At 38.0% G+C, this 14,150-nt stretch overlaps 1 protein-coding gene across 2 annotated transcripts in view; it reads left to right on the top strand.

Moving 5' to 3' along the window:
* REEP3 (receptor accessory protein 3) overlaps positions 1–13,799 on the top strand; it is a 42,770-nt gene extending 28,971 nt beyond the window's left edge. For both annotated transcript variants that reach the window (XM_074590671.1, XM_074590672.1), the window contains exons 6-8: positions 6,188–6,335; positions 8,828–8,979; positions 9,752–13,799. In XM_074590671.1, the coding sequence (XP_074446772.1) occupies positions 6,188–6,335; positions 8,828–8,979; positions 9,752–9,808 (357 nt within the window). In that variant the 3' untranslated portion in view covers positions 9,809–13,799. The remainder of the gene's footprint in view (positions 1–6,187; positions 6,336–8,827; positions 8,980–9,751) is intronic.
* The last annotated feature ends 351 nt before the right edge of the window (positions 13,800–14,150 follow it).

Below are 14,150 nucleotides of genomic sequence, written 5' to 3'. Positions count from 1 at the left end.
TTTTTTTTTTTTTGTTATTCAGATTCTTAGTACTGCCTTGAGGCATGAAATAGAGTACGCCTCTAAAGGGATGAAAGTATCCAGAGGGAAGACAGGTCATTTAAAAGAAACAAACCCAACAAACAAAACCTCAAAGTACTCCACTGGGAAAAAGTTTCAGAACTATGCTAAATGCTAAAATGCATATTCTTTGCCAAACAGCAAATCATAATTTGTCGCAGTGTGCACCTGTAATAGTACTTACGCGCTATGTGTTTTTCTTATGTCTGTTTGTCTGGCTAAGGTTGAATATTTCCTTGTTAATCTTTATGGTGTTACAGAAATACTGTGTTTAAAAAAAAAAAAAGGTAAGCCAAACAAAACCAAAACCAAAAAACCCCAACGACATACACAAATACCTCCTCCTACTTTCTTCTGAAGTAACAAATAACTTTTTCCTAAATGTCTGTGTTTAGATTTCATTGCTATTCAGCTGTGACTGGCAAGATGCCTGCTCTATTTGTTAAAACTTGTTAAACATGCTCATGAATATTTGTACAGAATTAGTTCAGTGCAGATGAGATGCTTGGGCAAAACAACCATCACAACACCAAAGACCTAAAATAGACATGATTTTTAAACAGTATGAAAGAGGAGACTCACTGAAAAAAAAATCTTTGTTTTGGCATGTTAAACCTCTCTTAAGTTTGTCATTCCAAAAAGCTGAGTGTGGCCGCTCCATGCGAGCAAATGGAGACAATGCATATGTTCTTGATTTTTGTTCCCTGTTTTTCAAGAGTTGACTGCTGCCTCCAGCAGGTGAAAAGATTATCCCTTCAGTATGAGCTGGTGGAGCACACTATAGGATTTCAGGAATGGAATCCTATTAGTGGGATCAGTTTTGATGGGAAGGAGACACACTTTCATCACTCTTTTTTTTTTTTTTTTTTTAATGCAAGAGGAGGTCCAAAGAAAGCTTCTGTTCACTGAAATGTCCAAGCAAAAGACACTACGATGTCTGCTTATGCTGACTTTAGGAGGGTGGTAAAATTGCTTGGAAATTCTCTGGAATATTTTCAAGATGAAGTGTGGGAAAGAGCAGTTTTCTCCAAGAGTTGTCAAAGGAATATGGGATTCGTATTAAAAGGCCAGTTGGCTGTGTAGGGGAGGCTGGAGCAGCCAGCCAGGTCAGTCTACCAAAACTTGCCATAGATTTAAACATGCTCTGCTGTAGTGAAGTTAAAATGTAATTGGCAGGAGTCATGGCTTATAGCTTACATTCCTATACTGGTATCTTTAGCTGGTACTAGTTAGACACAATTCGAATAAAATTTAGTGTTTCAGAACCCGCTAAATAGCATACATTAGAAAGTTAAATTGTGTTACTGTCATGTTAATTTAAGAAAACAAATCTTTGTAAAATGCTGATTTCAGGAAACTTAGAGATGAAATATGGCCTAGGCTTTTATAGTTTACTAATAAAAGATTTTATTTGTAGTATAAGAGAGTCAGCAACAAGATGTCTTTAATGATAGGAAAGTTGATGGAGCTCTTTCATCTCAATAGTATATGAATTTGTGGAAATTACGTCTGCAACACTAAGTTCCACCGATATACCTTGCATTTTGATGCACCTGCTTCCCAGTTCTGAGACGCCAGTTACCTGAACATTCCACTTTTGACCAACACATAAATTTTCACTTCTCAAGCTGCTAGCAAACATTCATTTCTCTATCGCCACGTGTGGGATGGCTGCTATATAAGCTGTGAAATGCACTGTCCTTCTTTGAGGTCACACAAGTATTGTTCACTTGTAAAGTATTATTTGGTGGAAAAAAATTTAATAATAATACCTTTTGAGGGCTGTGTTTCTGCATGTCTCTTAGTTATCCTGAATCTGCTGCCTCTTTGCTGGTTGAATATCTTTCTAATGGCCTTGCCTCAGACTTCCCCTTCTTCCCGCTCAGGGCATGGCAGAGGAAGGAGCCAGCTGTGGTGAGCAGCCAGTGTCACTGTGGGCAGCTCAGCTCACCAGCAATATTCCTTTCATCCCTCCTCCCTGCTGGGACCGCCTGGCATGCTGCAGAGGTCACTCACGGGACAGCAGTCCCTCTCCAGGTTGAGAGGGAACAGAAGTCATTCCCTGTCAGCCCAGATCGGATCAGGGAGAGAACAGCTGGGAATGTGGGTGCTGCACACTGCAGCTCTGCAGCCACAAAGCTCCCAGCAGCTCTGTGGACACATGGTCCATTGAGAACTTGTCCAATGAAGGCAAGCAGCTTTGTTCAGTGATCCTGACCACTGAGGACAATTTAAACAACAACAAAAAAAAGAGTCCCTGAGGCAGACATACTGTGTGGTGTCAGTTTACAGCAACTTCTCTGGGTGAAGTATATAGACTATAAAAATACATACCCAATAACAAAATAGAGAAGGGCATTTCATATATGAGGGTCAGCTGATGAGGCGGCATACTAATAGCTTAGTAGAGTCTGAGTATTCTCAAAAGGAGTCCCTTAAGTAGGCTATATTTATCAAGAGCTAGATTTAGAAACCCATTACATCTTAAATTAGTGCTTCAGGTTGGTCACTGGTAATGAATGTGGCCTCTGAAAGGCGTTCAATATATTTTAGGAAATACTGTTGAATAAATAAGCAGACTTATTCTTCAAGACTTTCATTTTGTGTAAGACAACAGAAACTTCACAGTTCATCTCTCTTCAGTGTTCATTTACATAGAAATTTGAGCACTGAAGTTTTTCTCTGCTTTTTTGCCTGCATTGTAATTATAAATGTTTGTGTCTCAATCTTTTGTGGTGTAGTTTAGTTGGCTGGCTCTGGGCTGGATGCAGCCCACTGTATTTCTTCTTTACTGACAGGAACTGTTGAAATAATGGGACACCAGTGCAGGTGTGGCAACTGCTCTGCCATCTTCTTGTGAGGAGCATCTCGGGGCTGAGTGTGTGGCTGGGGAGAGGTGATAGCTGCTGCCGTACCCATGGTGTGAGTGTGGAAGCAGGAGATCCCCCTTCAGCTCCACCTGCAAATTGGATTGCTCTGCCTTCTGTTTTGTGGGCAAACATCTTGCTTTCAAGCTGTGGCTAGTAACTCTCTGAACTTTCAAGCAAGATATATAAGCTCTTAATGCATTAATATTCTAAATGTGAATGTTACTGTCACAGTTCCTGCAGTAGAGGGTACGTAATGTCACATTTCCTGCAGTAGAGGGTATTTAATATTTTTCAGCCAGACTTTCATTCTGAGCTGGTAGTAATCCAGACCCTCGTGGAATGCTTTGTTTCAGGAGAAAGCAATTATCTGCTTCTTTTGAGCATGGGGAGTGGAAGAATCTTGCTAAATCTTAAGTGTTGTATGAACACAGTAGTATGTGGAGGTTTTTTAGTTACAAAACTTTTGTTGATTACAAAAAAACCACACCCACACAAAATGCCTTGAAAATTGTTCTTCAATTAGTCTATGCAGTGGTGTGAAGTAGATATCAATCCTGATTTAGCTAGACTGGATCTTCCCAGGGGTGGGATGGAGACTGCATTCAGGCAGGAGGAGAGCTGGGGGGGATGGTAGGCAGTACCTGCATAGGATTAGGATAATGTCTGACTGTGCAGTACAGCAGTGGTTGTGCAGCCCCTGTTCCTGCTGTGACTCTCGAGCACATGTGCTGTATCTCTTATTTGTATATGTATCCTTTTTTAAATTTCTTAATGTTTGCTGTGTGTAACTTGAGTGAAACTTTCCATCTTGGCAAGTACTTTTGGAATGAAGGGCCCATTGTATGAATCCGTTATGTGCTCGCTGAATGAGGCAGTGCTCCACAGGAGCTCTAGCCTCATCGGGTGAGCAGTCTGGTTAAGGGCACAATGTTATTTTATGGCACATATTCACATATTTTGACTTTTTTCCCCCCTTTGAAAAACAAAATTCTGTATCCAAAAGCAGCGCTGAAAAATAAGGTTGAACATTTCCAGCTTGGATCTGGTCCTTGATATCTACAGTGGAATAGGAAGTACAAGCTTGTGATGTGACGACTTCTTAGCATGCTAGTTTTTATAATCTTAATTCCATGATCTTGTACAATTTCCAAATGTCTTTTCATAGTACATCACATGATGAATGAACTTGCTGTGCAACTGTTATGCAAGTGTGGCTCTGTACTTTTGTTTCTGGGGAAATCCAACTTCTGTCAGTATTTTATAGTAGGTTCTGTCCATACTTAGTGAGTTGGAGTTGTGCTGAATTTATATGGATTGTGCTGAGAACCAACTGGGTCCATTTTATGCATTCATCGGTGTTCATTCAGTGATTGATACCTGAGTCCATTTGCATCTCTTCAAGTAGAGGATGTAGACCGATCAACAGTCGTATGTGTTCTAGCAGATGCTGTAAGCTGTTACTTGTCAAAAGAAGCAGTCCCATCTCAGTTCCCTTCCCTAGTGCCCTAACAGCTGACTGTTAGTTCTCAGGCATAGCTGGTTCCTGATTTGGTTTACTGTGCAAATGCTTTTCAAAGCAAGAACTGGAGTAGTGGAAGGGCAGGATTCCTGCCTTAAAGCAGGACAGACCTGCGTTAAATAAGCCATTTAAGGGAATAAATTTAAGTTCAGAATTTCTACAGTAGTTCATACACAGGCTGTACAGTGTCAGTAGTGCATTTTAATTCAAAGGCAAGCTGTAGTTGTGTTCTTGAGAACTGTCAGTCATCCTACATGTATGTAGGAAGAGCTAGAAAAGGAAAGGCTTCTACTTCTCTCGTAGGAAGCCCTTTCTTTATTATTATTTAGTGTCAATGTACAAATGGTGGTGTAAAAATTAAAATCGTTTTTTCTTGCTTGTGTAGCACACTGTCTTAGCTTTATATACTATACTACTGACTAAGCAATTAGAAAATGAGTATTAGGTTTCAGCCACTTCCCCCCCTCTGCCTTTGGTGGCCATGCAAGCTTAAGGAGTATCACTCTGTCTCTTCACTTTACGTGGCTATTTTTAACATGGAATAATGTAGTGTGCTGGTCTGCCATCTGCAAACAGTTGTTGCCACGAGAGTGGGAACAAATGGCTGCAGCCACTGGTACAAGAACTGCCTTACGCTGGTACTGTTGCAGAGGAAGGTGTGTGGAATTGTACCCGGATTTCTGCTACTGCTTGCTAACATAATGCTGAAATGAGGAATTTTACTTAAGAGCTTTGTTTGTGAGAATGAAACAAAATCTTGAATCCTTGCTCAAACTGGGATTCATGCACAGGCTTGTCAGCCTTCCTCTGAAATGGTTATTTTTTGCCTCATATGCCAGAGAGGGAAGAATTAAATGTTATTTTAACATGACATTGAGTAATGTGCTTGTCCTTTTAGTTGCTTATACAATAAATTAAGCTTCAGTGCTTTAGTAATAAGATCATCTGGTGTAAGATGAAGGAGCTGCTTGACAACCCTTCTTCCCAAAGGGGAATTTTCTGTTTGTCCTATATAGAAAAGATGTAAAGAGATGGAATACTAATGTTCAAATATGATCAACTATTCTTATATATAGCATTATATTTTGGGTTGGTATTATGTCAGTAAACCTACGTTAGTAAGAGAACCTGCTGGCCTGTAGTCCAGGCAGGACCTCTTTGCTTTGTTTGGTTTCAAGTTTCTGTCAACTAGAGCTTTTGTAGTGCTGCCAGTTTGTTTCTTGGTTACTTGAGTTAATGTTACAGAGTGTATTTTTAACACTTTTCTTTTTCTTCTGCATATTCAAATCTGTAGAGGGTAAAAATATAAAAGAACAGAAATCTTCATTTGTCTTCAACCAAACTTTTTAAAACGCAAGTGTTAAAGCTGCTGTCACGCTACCTAGCACTGCTAGAGAAGTATAATGTTTGAAGTGACTTGAGCACTTCTCATGGCTTTTTTTTTTTTGAAACACTTCCCTCACCCAAAAAGCCTTTATTTGCTCAGATTAAAGGAGTGAAATGAGACATTTGTAATGAAATTGCCAGTTTATCTGTAACTTCTCTTTTGTCTAGGAGCAATATAGAGTTAAGCTTGGGTAAAAGCAATACTTAAAGCAAATGTAAGTCTGCCGCATGCTTATGTTCAATGAATTTTGTAGTGCAACAAGAAAGCATGGGCTTAAACATCTTAACCCAACTTGAACAGCAAAGTCAAACCTCTGCTTTGTTTTAAAGATACTGTTGTTGTTTATTTCAGAGTCAAGGTGCGATAACTGAGAAATTGAGAAGTTTCAGTATGCATGATTTGACTACTATACAAGGAGATGAGCCAGTAGGACAGGGGCCCTATCAGACATTACCAGAAGCAAAAAAGAAAACCAGAGCCTCTGCAAGTGAATCTTCAGGTAAGTATCTGTCTTCTGTTTTTTTGAGCTAAAAGAACAATTCACCGAAGGCTGAAGTGGGAAAGCGGGAATACATTTATCCCATTTAGAAATGAAAAAGGCCTTAAAGAATTCCAGTGAACTTGAACAGAGTTGACTTGAGTAAGATATATTACAACAGTTAAGAAATGCTCCCTGAACTTTCTTCTTACAGCCACTAACGGTGTAGTCATACTGTATTCATTACTGCTATCTTTGCCAATTAGCAACGAGAATTCCTTGCCAAAACAAAGCTTAATTGGAAGTAAAAAAATACGTGATTAAGTGGTGTTTCTGTGACAAATGCACAAAAAGTTTAAACGTGAAAATTTATGGAAACTCAATAAATAGGAAGAGAAAATGAATGGAAATTAGTTCAGTAGGTCCGTAATGATAGTTCAAAATATAAAATTGCTTGTGATGATAGGAATAATGAAGGCATTAAGTTATCATAATGGATTGATGCATATCAACACCCAGTTTTATTATTTTATTATCATGTTACATATCATCATCATCACTTTGCTCTTGAGCCTATGAAGGAAGGTTTCAGTGGAACCTTGAAGGAAGGTTTCAGTGGAAGGCTGTCAATTGCACCTTTTAAAATGGTGAGGCTACGATGTTAAGCAGTTGATATTTCCCACAAATGAAATAGCTCTAGTCTATTTCTTTTTTCTTTTCGCCTAAGCCTGTCACTTGTTCTCATCCATGCATTTCAAGGAGGGGGGGTGCTTGTGGAACACAAGGAATTCCAGGAATCACATGGTAGCCCATGGTGTTTCTGAGGAATAAATGGCCACCTGAATGGTGCTAAGCTGAATTGCTAATTGAGCCCAGAAGGTATCCTGTGCAGGTCAGTGTAAAGATGGGGGTACTGGCCAGAGAGAAAGCCCATGAATTCGAGAGTTGCATTAGGGATGATGTCACTGCAGCTGTTGTTCAGGGGCTATTCCTCTGTAACAGAGCATTAGTTATTTATCTGAAATAGCTTGCAAATGCTCAAAATTCCTTTTTTTTTTTTTTATTAGTCAGATACAGATTATACTGTGTAAATAACCACTGATAGTAAGATTCAATCTCACAAGTCAAAATGCTTTCTTAGAGCTAGTATAACTTAATTGTTTCTATTCCTGGACCCAAATGTAGTATACACTTCTAGTTTTTTTTTTTTTGAAGCTTCTTCAGCATTAGCGATTTAAAATGAGAACAAACCACGGACCACAAGTAGACTTAGGAATACTGTGTAGCAATATTTCATTGCACTTAACGGAATATTATCTTTTTGTGATCGAAGCTGTGAGCTCCCATGCAAATCAGTTGAAAAGACCTAGCTGTAGAAGGCCATCGATAACAGGATGCTGAGCTGCCAGTATGCTTGCTGTGAAAGAGGCAAATGTGATTTTGATTCATCAGAAGTGTTACAAATAGAGATAAGAAAGTATTGGTGTCATTGCAAACATTCCTAGTCAGAAGCTATATGAGTAACAGATGTGATTGAAATTTTCCATAATGAAAATGATGAATTGAAACTATTGAAGGCAGAGACATGTTGCCTCTAGAATGGCAAAATGAGGCAAGTCTGCCTTAAGGAGCTGTAGAGTAGGTTAATGTGATTCTAATTTCATGAAAAAAATGAAATGACCAAAAGAAATTAATCTAATCAAGCCTAAATAAAATATTGGTTTAAGATGAAATGTACATTGAACATGAATAAAGTTGGGTTTGGAGTCTAAAAGGTGTCTCCAAGTACTATGGCTTGTACGTTCTGCAATGGCCTTTTCAAAAAGAGGAGAGCTTGGCAGGGGGGAAGAACCGGATGACATTTCGGGGGTGTTTGATACCTCTATGACGGGGATTCAGGGCTTTTGGACCCTAAGGATCTCTTCATCATGTGTTTTTTAAGCAGTTTGCGCCCTCTAGTGAGAAACTCTGGTAGTCTTGGTCCTGTTTTTGCTGGATGTAAACAACCCTTGAGAGTACTTTGATATTGTATCTATCCGAAAGGAACTTTGGTATTAAATATGCAGAGTGGTATGCAAGTATCAAGAAAGGTCCAATAAATCATAGAATGGCTTGTGTTGGAAGGGACCTTTAAAGATTACCTAGTCCAACCCCCCTCCCATGGGGATCATGGCCAAAAATCTCCAGTACTCCTCAAGGTAACCGCTGAGGTTGTTACAGTTCAGTGTAAAGCAGAAGATGGTAGCAGATTGGTGGTTTAACTTTTGGCAATTAAGGGACCACTGCATTACATATCTGTGGAATGAAATGGCTCATTACTTAAAAAAGGCATGATTATACGTAACAAGCTCCTGGTAGTGTAGATTTTTTGCTGTTTTGAAACAGCTGGCAGACTGACCATATCATTTAAAAGAATGAGAGATGTGCGTTAAAGATGAAACTCGTGGCTTTCTTTGACATCTAAAAGTTACAGATGCTTCTTATTAAACATTTTTATAAAATTGTTTTTAAAGGTTACAAAACTCCCCTGGAAAAAAATCCTGGAGATGATAAAACAGATGAAGAGGTGGAGGGGACACATTCGGAGGATGAAATGTTTGCTCAGAGAGGCCTTCGAAGAACTCAGAGCATGAAATCTGTAAAAAGTATTAAAGGTCGTAAAGAGGCAAGTATAATCTTAACTATTGAGTTTGTTTTTAACAATGTACCTTGAGATTTTGAATAATGCAGAATTTTTTTTTCTTAATCTTAGAGGGGTTATCAACAATAACTGGGTTGTGGAATGCTAAATGGGGAAGGAAGTATGTGATAATAACAGCTAAGCTTGGAGCTTTTGTACTTTAGAGTTTTTAAGGGCAATACGTAAATCAAACTAAGCAAGGAAAAAGGGAGGAGGAGATTAAATAGACTCTGTGCTTGTAATACTAATTTTGACACCACTGAGCCCAAATTCCAGCAACTGCTTACTTTGAGAGGGGTGTAGATAGTGGTATTGTCATCTGCATTTGCATGTCTTGGTTGTGCACACTTAAACATCTGCAGTTTAATGGATTAAAGAAGATTCAGAATTATTTAGTTCCCATAGACATATGGCCACCTTTGACTTGTAACCCACAAAGTGAAGATTCTACATAGGGTTCAATGTATTTTATATCTGTATGTGTCACAACATTTAAAGATACTTCAGGATAAATATGGAATCTCACAAAAGTTTTTGGGAAAACTTTTGAGACTTGCCCTTCTTGTCCAATTCTGTTGAATGAGATACAGTTTGTATCTCGTTCAGTTGTAGGTAGATTCTCTTACTGAATCTGTAGAGTGTCCAAAGCACATTTAAAGATACTTACTAGATTGGATTAGTGACAAAGTACATAATATTTTTGCCTGAAGTGATAACAACTCTTTGTTAAGTTAAATTTTTTTTTTCCTCCCCTCAGATACGGTATGGATCACTGAAATACAGAGTAAAGAAGAGAACCGCTGTATACTTCTAAGTGTATTGCACAATGCCTGCAAGACAAACTGCTGTATTATAATAACTTGAATTCAGTGCGTCGTAAAGATCTGTGTATGATTCATATAATAAGTATGTATGAATAGATATGGTAGGACTTGGTTTTATGAACCTAAATGGTTGGTAAAGTATTACTTTGCTTTTCTATAATTGCTTATTGTTTAGACTTAAATCTGGACAAGTTATAGTATGAATTTCAGCACTCCTTAAATGGGAGTTAAATGAGTAATAGGAAACAGCCTTTTTCCAGAGGTACTGAACAGACCAGAATAATTACAACTCTGATTGAATTAGCAGAAGTTGTAAGCGTTTGGAACTTGTGAAAATCAAATCCATGGTGTCCCTAAGTTTACATGGAAAGATAGGTATACTTGAAATATTTTGCTGAACTACAATTCCTGAAAAAGCCTTTGTGTAATTTAAAAATGTACAGTGTAAAGGACAGTAGATGATGGTGGGGAAGGAAAAGGAAAGACGTGGTAGATATCCTTAAGATCATATTCTTGCATCATACTGCCAAGCTTAACAAACTTATATTGTAATATTAATAGGTGCAAACTGGGGGTACATTTAGCACTTTATGCAAAACTGTAGTTTTGCACACTCTTACTGATTTACAGCTGCACATTCATTTTAGTAACTTCTTAAGTAGGTTAGACTTTGAATGCCAGCAATTCTTGTATTTCATGGTCTTTTTAAAATTTATCTTGATTGCTTAAGCACACTTAGGATGCTGTAGATAATTGCTACTAACAATTAACAATATTATCAGGTGCCTTTCTATGTATTACAAGGCTGTGTGGGTTTTTTGTCTGTGTGGGTTTTTCTTGTTTTGTGGGTTTTTTTTTTGTTGCTGTTTTGTTTGTCTGTCTTCATCCTTCACCTGGAGAGATGTAACATGATTTAAGTCAGTTTGGTTAAAACTGTGGTAAGCAAAACTTGTAGCAATTCCAGTGATAGACCTCAGGGATCTGATCAGCCCATCAGCTGTGTATTAAAGTCATGCTAATGTGAAGGCATGTACGATAGATTTATTCAGGCCCTGGTTTGGTTTTGCTCTGCATTGCTTTAAGAGTGAATATATATATATATTAGAACATGTATGTGTGTATATTTCATATCACATGTGAATTCTAAAATTGGCTGTGTAGTACTTTCTTTTATTGCTAAAGTTATTACTAAAATATTTACATGCGAATAGTTTTTTTCTATAAGTCTAGCTGATTTAGTCAGCCTTTTTATTAAGTTGGAGTCCTGTGGCATAACTGTTTGCACAGAGATTAATTTTGGAATGTCATTTAAGGCAGGGACTTGTCAAAATGACTTTTTGAGGTCCCCTTTGGTTCTATTTTCTGCAATTCTGAGAATTAGGATGATTTTCGTTTTCTGTGTGACTGTGTTTCTACTGTGGATTCAGGGAGAAAACACCCACTTTTTGTAGATAGTATTTTATTACTTGGCACGGGGAGAGATGGCCTTACTTTCCTTGAAGTGAAAATGGCATGTGATCCCTCTTATCCTTGGATCTCGGATTCCAGTCCTTAGACCTTCCCCCAGGTATGACAGTCATCTGCAAATCTACTGCAGCGCTTTTAAACATATTCTTAAAGCTTGGGCCTGCTGCAGTCCTTTTTCCTTATGTTACAGCTATAGCGGGTTCACTACTGGTAGGCATTTAATGGCCTGTTAATATATCCTGGCACTTGAAGTAGTCTTCTGTAGGCTTTGGGCCAGGGTTTGAATTGTATGCATAAAAATGCAGCTGGTCTGTATTGGCATTGCGTTACTCGCTTGCTGTTGCAGGCCTTTGTAAGCCAAGTGCAAAGCCTTGGTCAAATGTAACAATACTGATGACGCAGTGCTTTTAGCTTCTCCGAGGAAGTTAAATGCTTTAGTAAAAAGTTGTAATAGTCCATATGGGATTAAAAGGTCAAGGACCATGTTACTGTACTCAAAGACGCAGTACCAGAAGACAGGAAGGCTGCTCTCTTCCAATGAGTAAAGTGCAAAAATCCCATCCTCTAACCAAAACTGCAAGTTGTGATCCAGCTCTTATAGGGAGCTGTTGTTTGTGGGGGAGGCAGTGATCAGAAAGGCAGCCCCCCAGGTTACGGTTCATCATTTGCGCCCCAGCAATGTTTGTGCTTCTCATCTGTTTCCCTGAAAGTAGGGAAAGGCTGTCTGTGTGTTTAGGTATGTAAGACATTAGAGGAAACTGAGGCTTTTGTATTTGCATCTTGTCCCTCTTTGAAGATTTGACTAAGCTGGGCCTTGGGTGGAATCTCTCTTACACTCCAGTTGAGCATCCTCCTTGAGCACTTGCTGCCACCTCTTGCTCTAACTCATCGTGTTTGTTCTACGGGCAACCATGTCAATAAAATTGTCATCTATCTACAAATCATAATCCTGCAGGAAGGAGCAGGGTAAGCCCTTCTTTCAGAATCACAGTTCCTGTTACAGGTTCATGTAGATCCTGTTTTGGGGTTGTGTTCTTTTCACATTTCCAGGGCTAGAGATCATTCGAGTAGTTTCGGCTCTGCCACGCTTGTGGTCAGTAAGTTGCTCTACGTGTCGTTATGTACTTGAGGCTGTAATTTCTGGCAGACATAACTTGCTAATTAAGTAGTGACAAAGGCTAAATAAACTCTCCTTTTTCTGAGCTATGCGTAGAGCTAGGAAAGCTGGCAGTATTATTCCTATTCATGACTGTTTGCATATAAATGTACTTGTTTTTTCTCAGATACTCTCTTAAGTGGTAAAACTTCCAGTGTTTTCCCAACTGGTTTTTTCAGTCTAATATCCTACCGTAAAATTCTTTTCTTGACAGCTTGATTTTGCTCTCTGAATTAATTCATCCTGAAACTGGTTCACTGTGTTATCTTAATTATTTTTTTTCCTTGCTGTTCATTGTCAGCTGATGCTGGGCAGGGCACAATGGCATGATTAGCTTTCATCCCAATGATACGTATTTCTCTCTGCTGCTTGGATTTAGTTTAGTTTGGTTTTGAAACACTACACAATCTTTTAAACTTTGTGTACAGGGAGTTTTCAAACATATCTGCCTTAGCAACTGCAAAAGCAATCTGTCTAGCTCTTGCCAGTAAACTTCTTGGAAAAATGTTAAACAAAAATCAAAATTTAACTTAATATTCTCTTTGGTTTTGGAGTGTTAAATGTAGTTCATATCAAATTATATGATCTTATGAACAAAATGTCTCCGGAGAATTGACTGACCACGACCAACAGGACTGATAATATAATTAAAGAAAACCTTACACAGAGGTTAAAGGTACTTTAAAAGAGAAAATGTATTTCTTGTTAAATCATATGAAGGTTTCAAGCCTTTCCAAAATATATTTGAAGTGACTCGGATTTCTCAGCAAGAGCCTGCTGTATGTGTTAAAATGCACAGTTTGAGATGAGGATTAACTTGATGGCCTTGGTTGCAAATAAATTTAGGCCAGACTCTGATTACAAGGTAATTGCCAATATTAGCTACTTAATGCTAATTGCTTTGCTATGTGAAAGTAAATGAATATTATCCAAGATACTTTTTGCAAACTACAATGAATTTTAAAAGGAACATAAGATAATTTGGTTAAACAGAATGGTGGAGTAAACGCTAGATGCGTTTAACACACTGTTCATGACAAAAGATGCATTTTATTTTTGGTGTTGCATTTATTAATGGGAAATTGGTATTTTTAAGTATTTTTCTACAAAAATATGTATGTGCAAAAGCAATACTTCAACATTTTTCAAGAACTCATGTTTTTAAATGCTACAGACCAGAGACTGTCTACATTGAGACTGAAGTTAGTAGCTTTAAAAAAAAATGCAATGCAAGCTTTAATTTTTATATTGTAATAATAACTTGCTGTCAACTTGTTTACATATTTGTAGGAGGGAAAGCTTCATTATGCATTGACTTATCTTGATACTATCTTTAATAAATGCTGCTTTGAACAGGATGCAGTGGATATTTTATTACCTGAATTATGATTAACAAATTAGTCAGTGTAATCTGTGTTCTATTATTTATTATAACGATTCCAGTACTGAAACAACCTGTCTGAATTTTGAAGAGACTTTTAAAACTGTTTGAAGTACGACTAAACTGTCACTGAGGTTTTGCTATGGAGCCTGATGCTGATTTAATCTTAAATGAAACTTACCCTGCTAGAGGTAACTTGAAAATGCTTTAGTGTTACATATTTTGATTAGATGTTCAGTTTGGAGTCAACTCAAAATAAGATGCTTAGTCTCCCAAAAGAGTATGGCTTCCCGGGGAACTGTTGGACTTTTTTTTTTTTTTATTAAAT

The sequence above is a fragment of the Larus michahellis genome, chromosome 6 (assembly GCF_964199755.1).
Source record: "Larus michahellis chromosome 6, bLarMic1.1, whole genome shotgun sequence".
Lineage (NCBI taxonomy): Eukaryota > Metazoa > Chordata > Aves > Charadriiformes > Laridae > Larus > Larus michahellis.
This window is presented reverse-complemented; position numbering and strand designations above follow the sequence as displayed.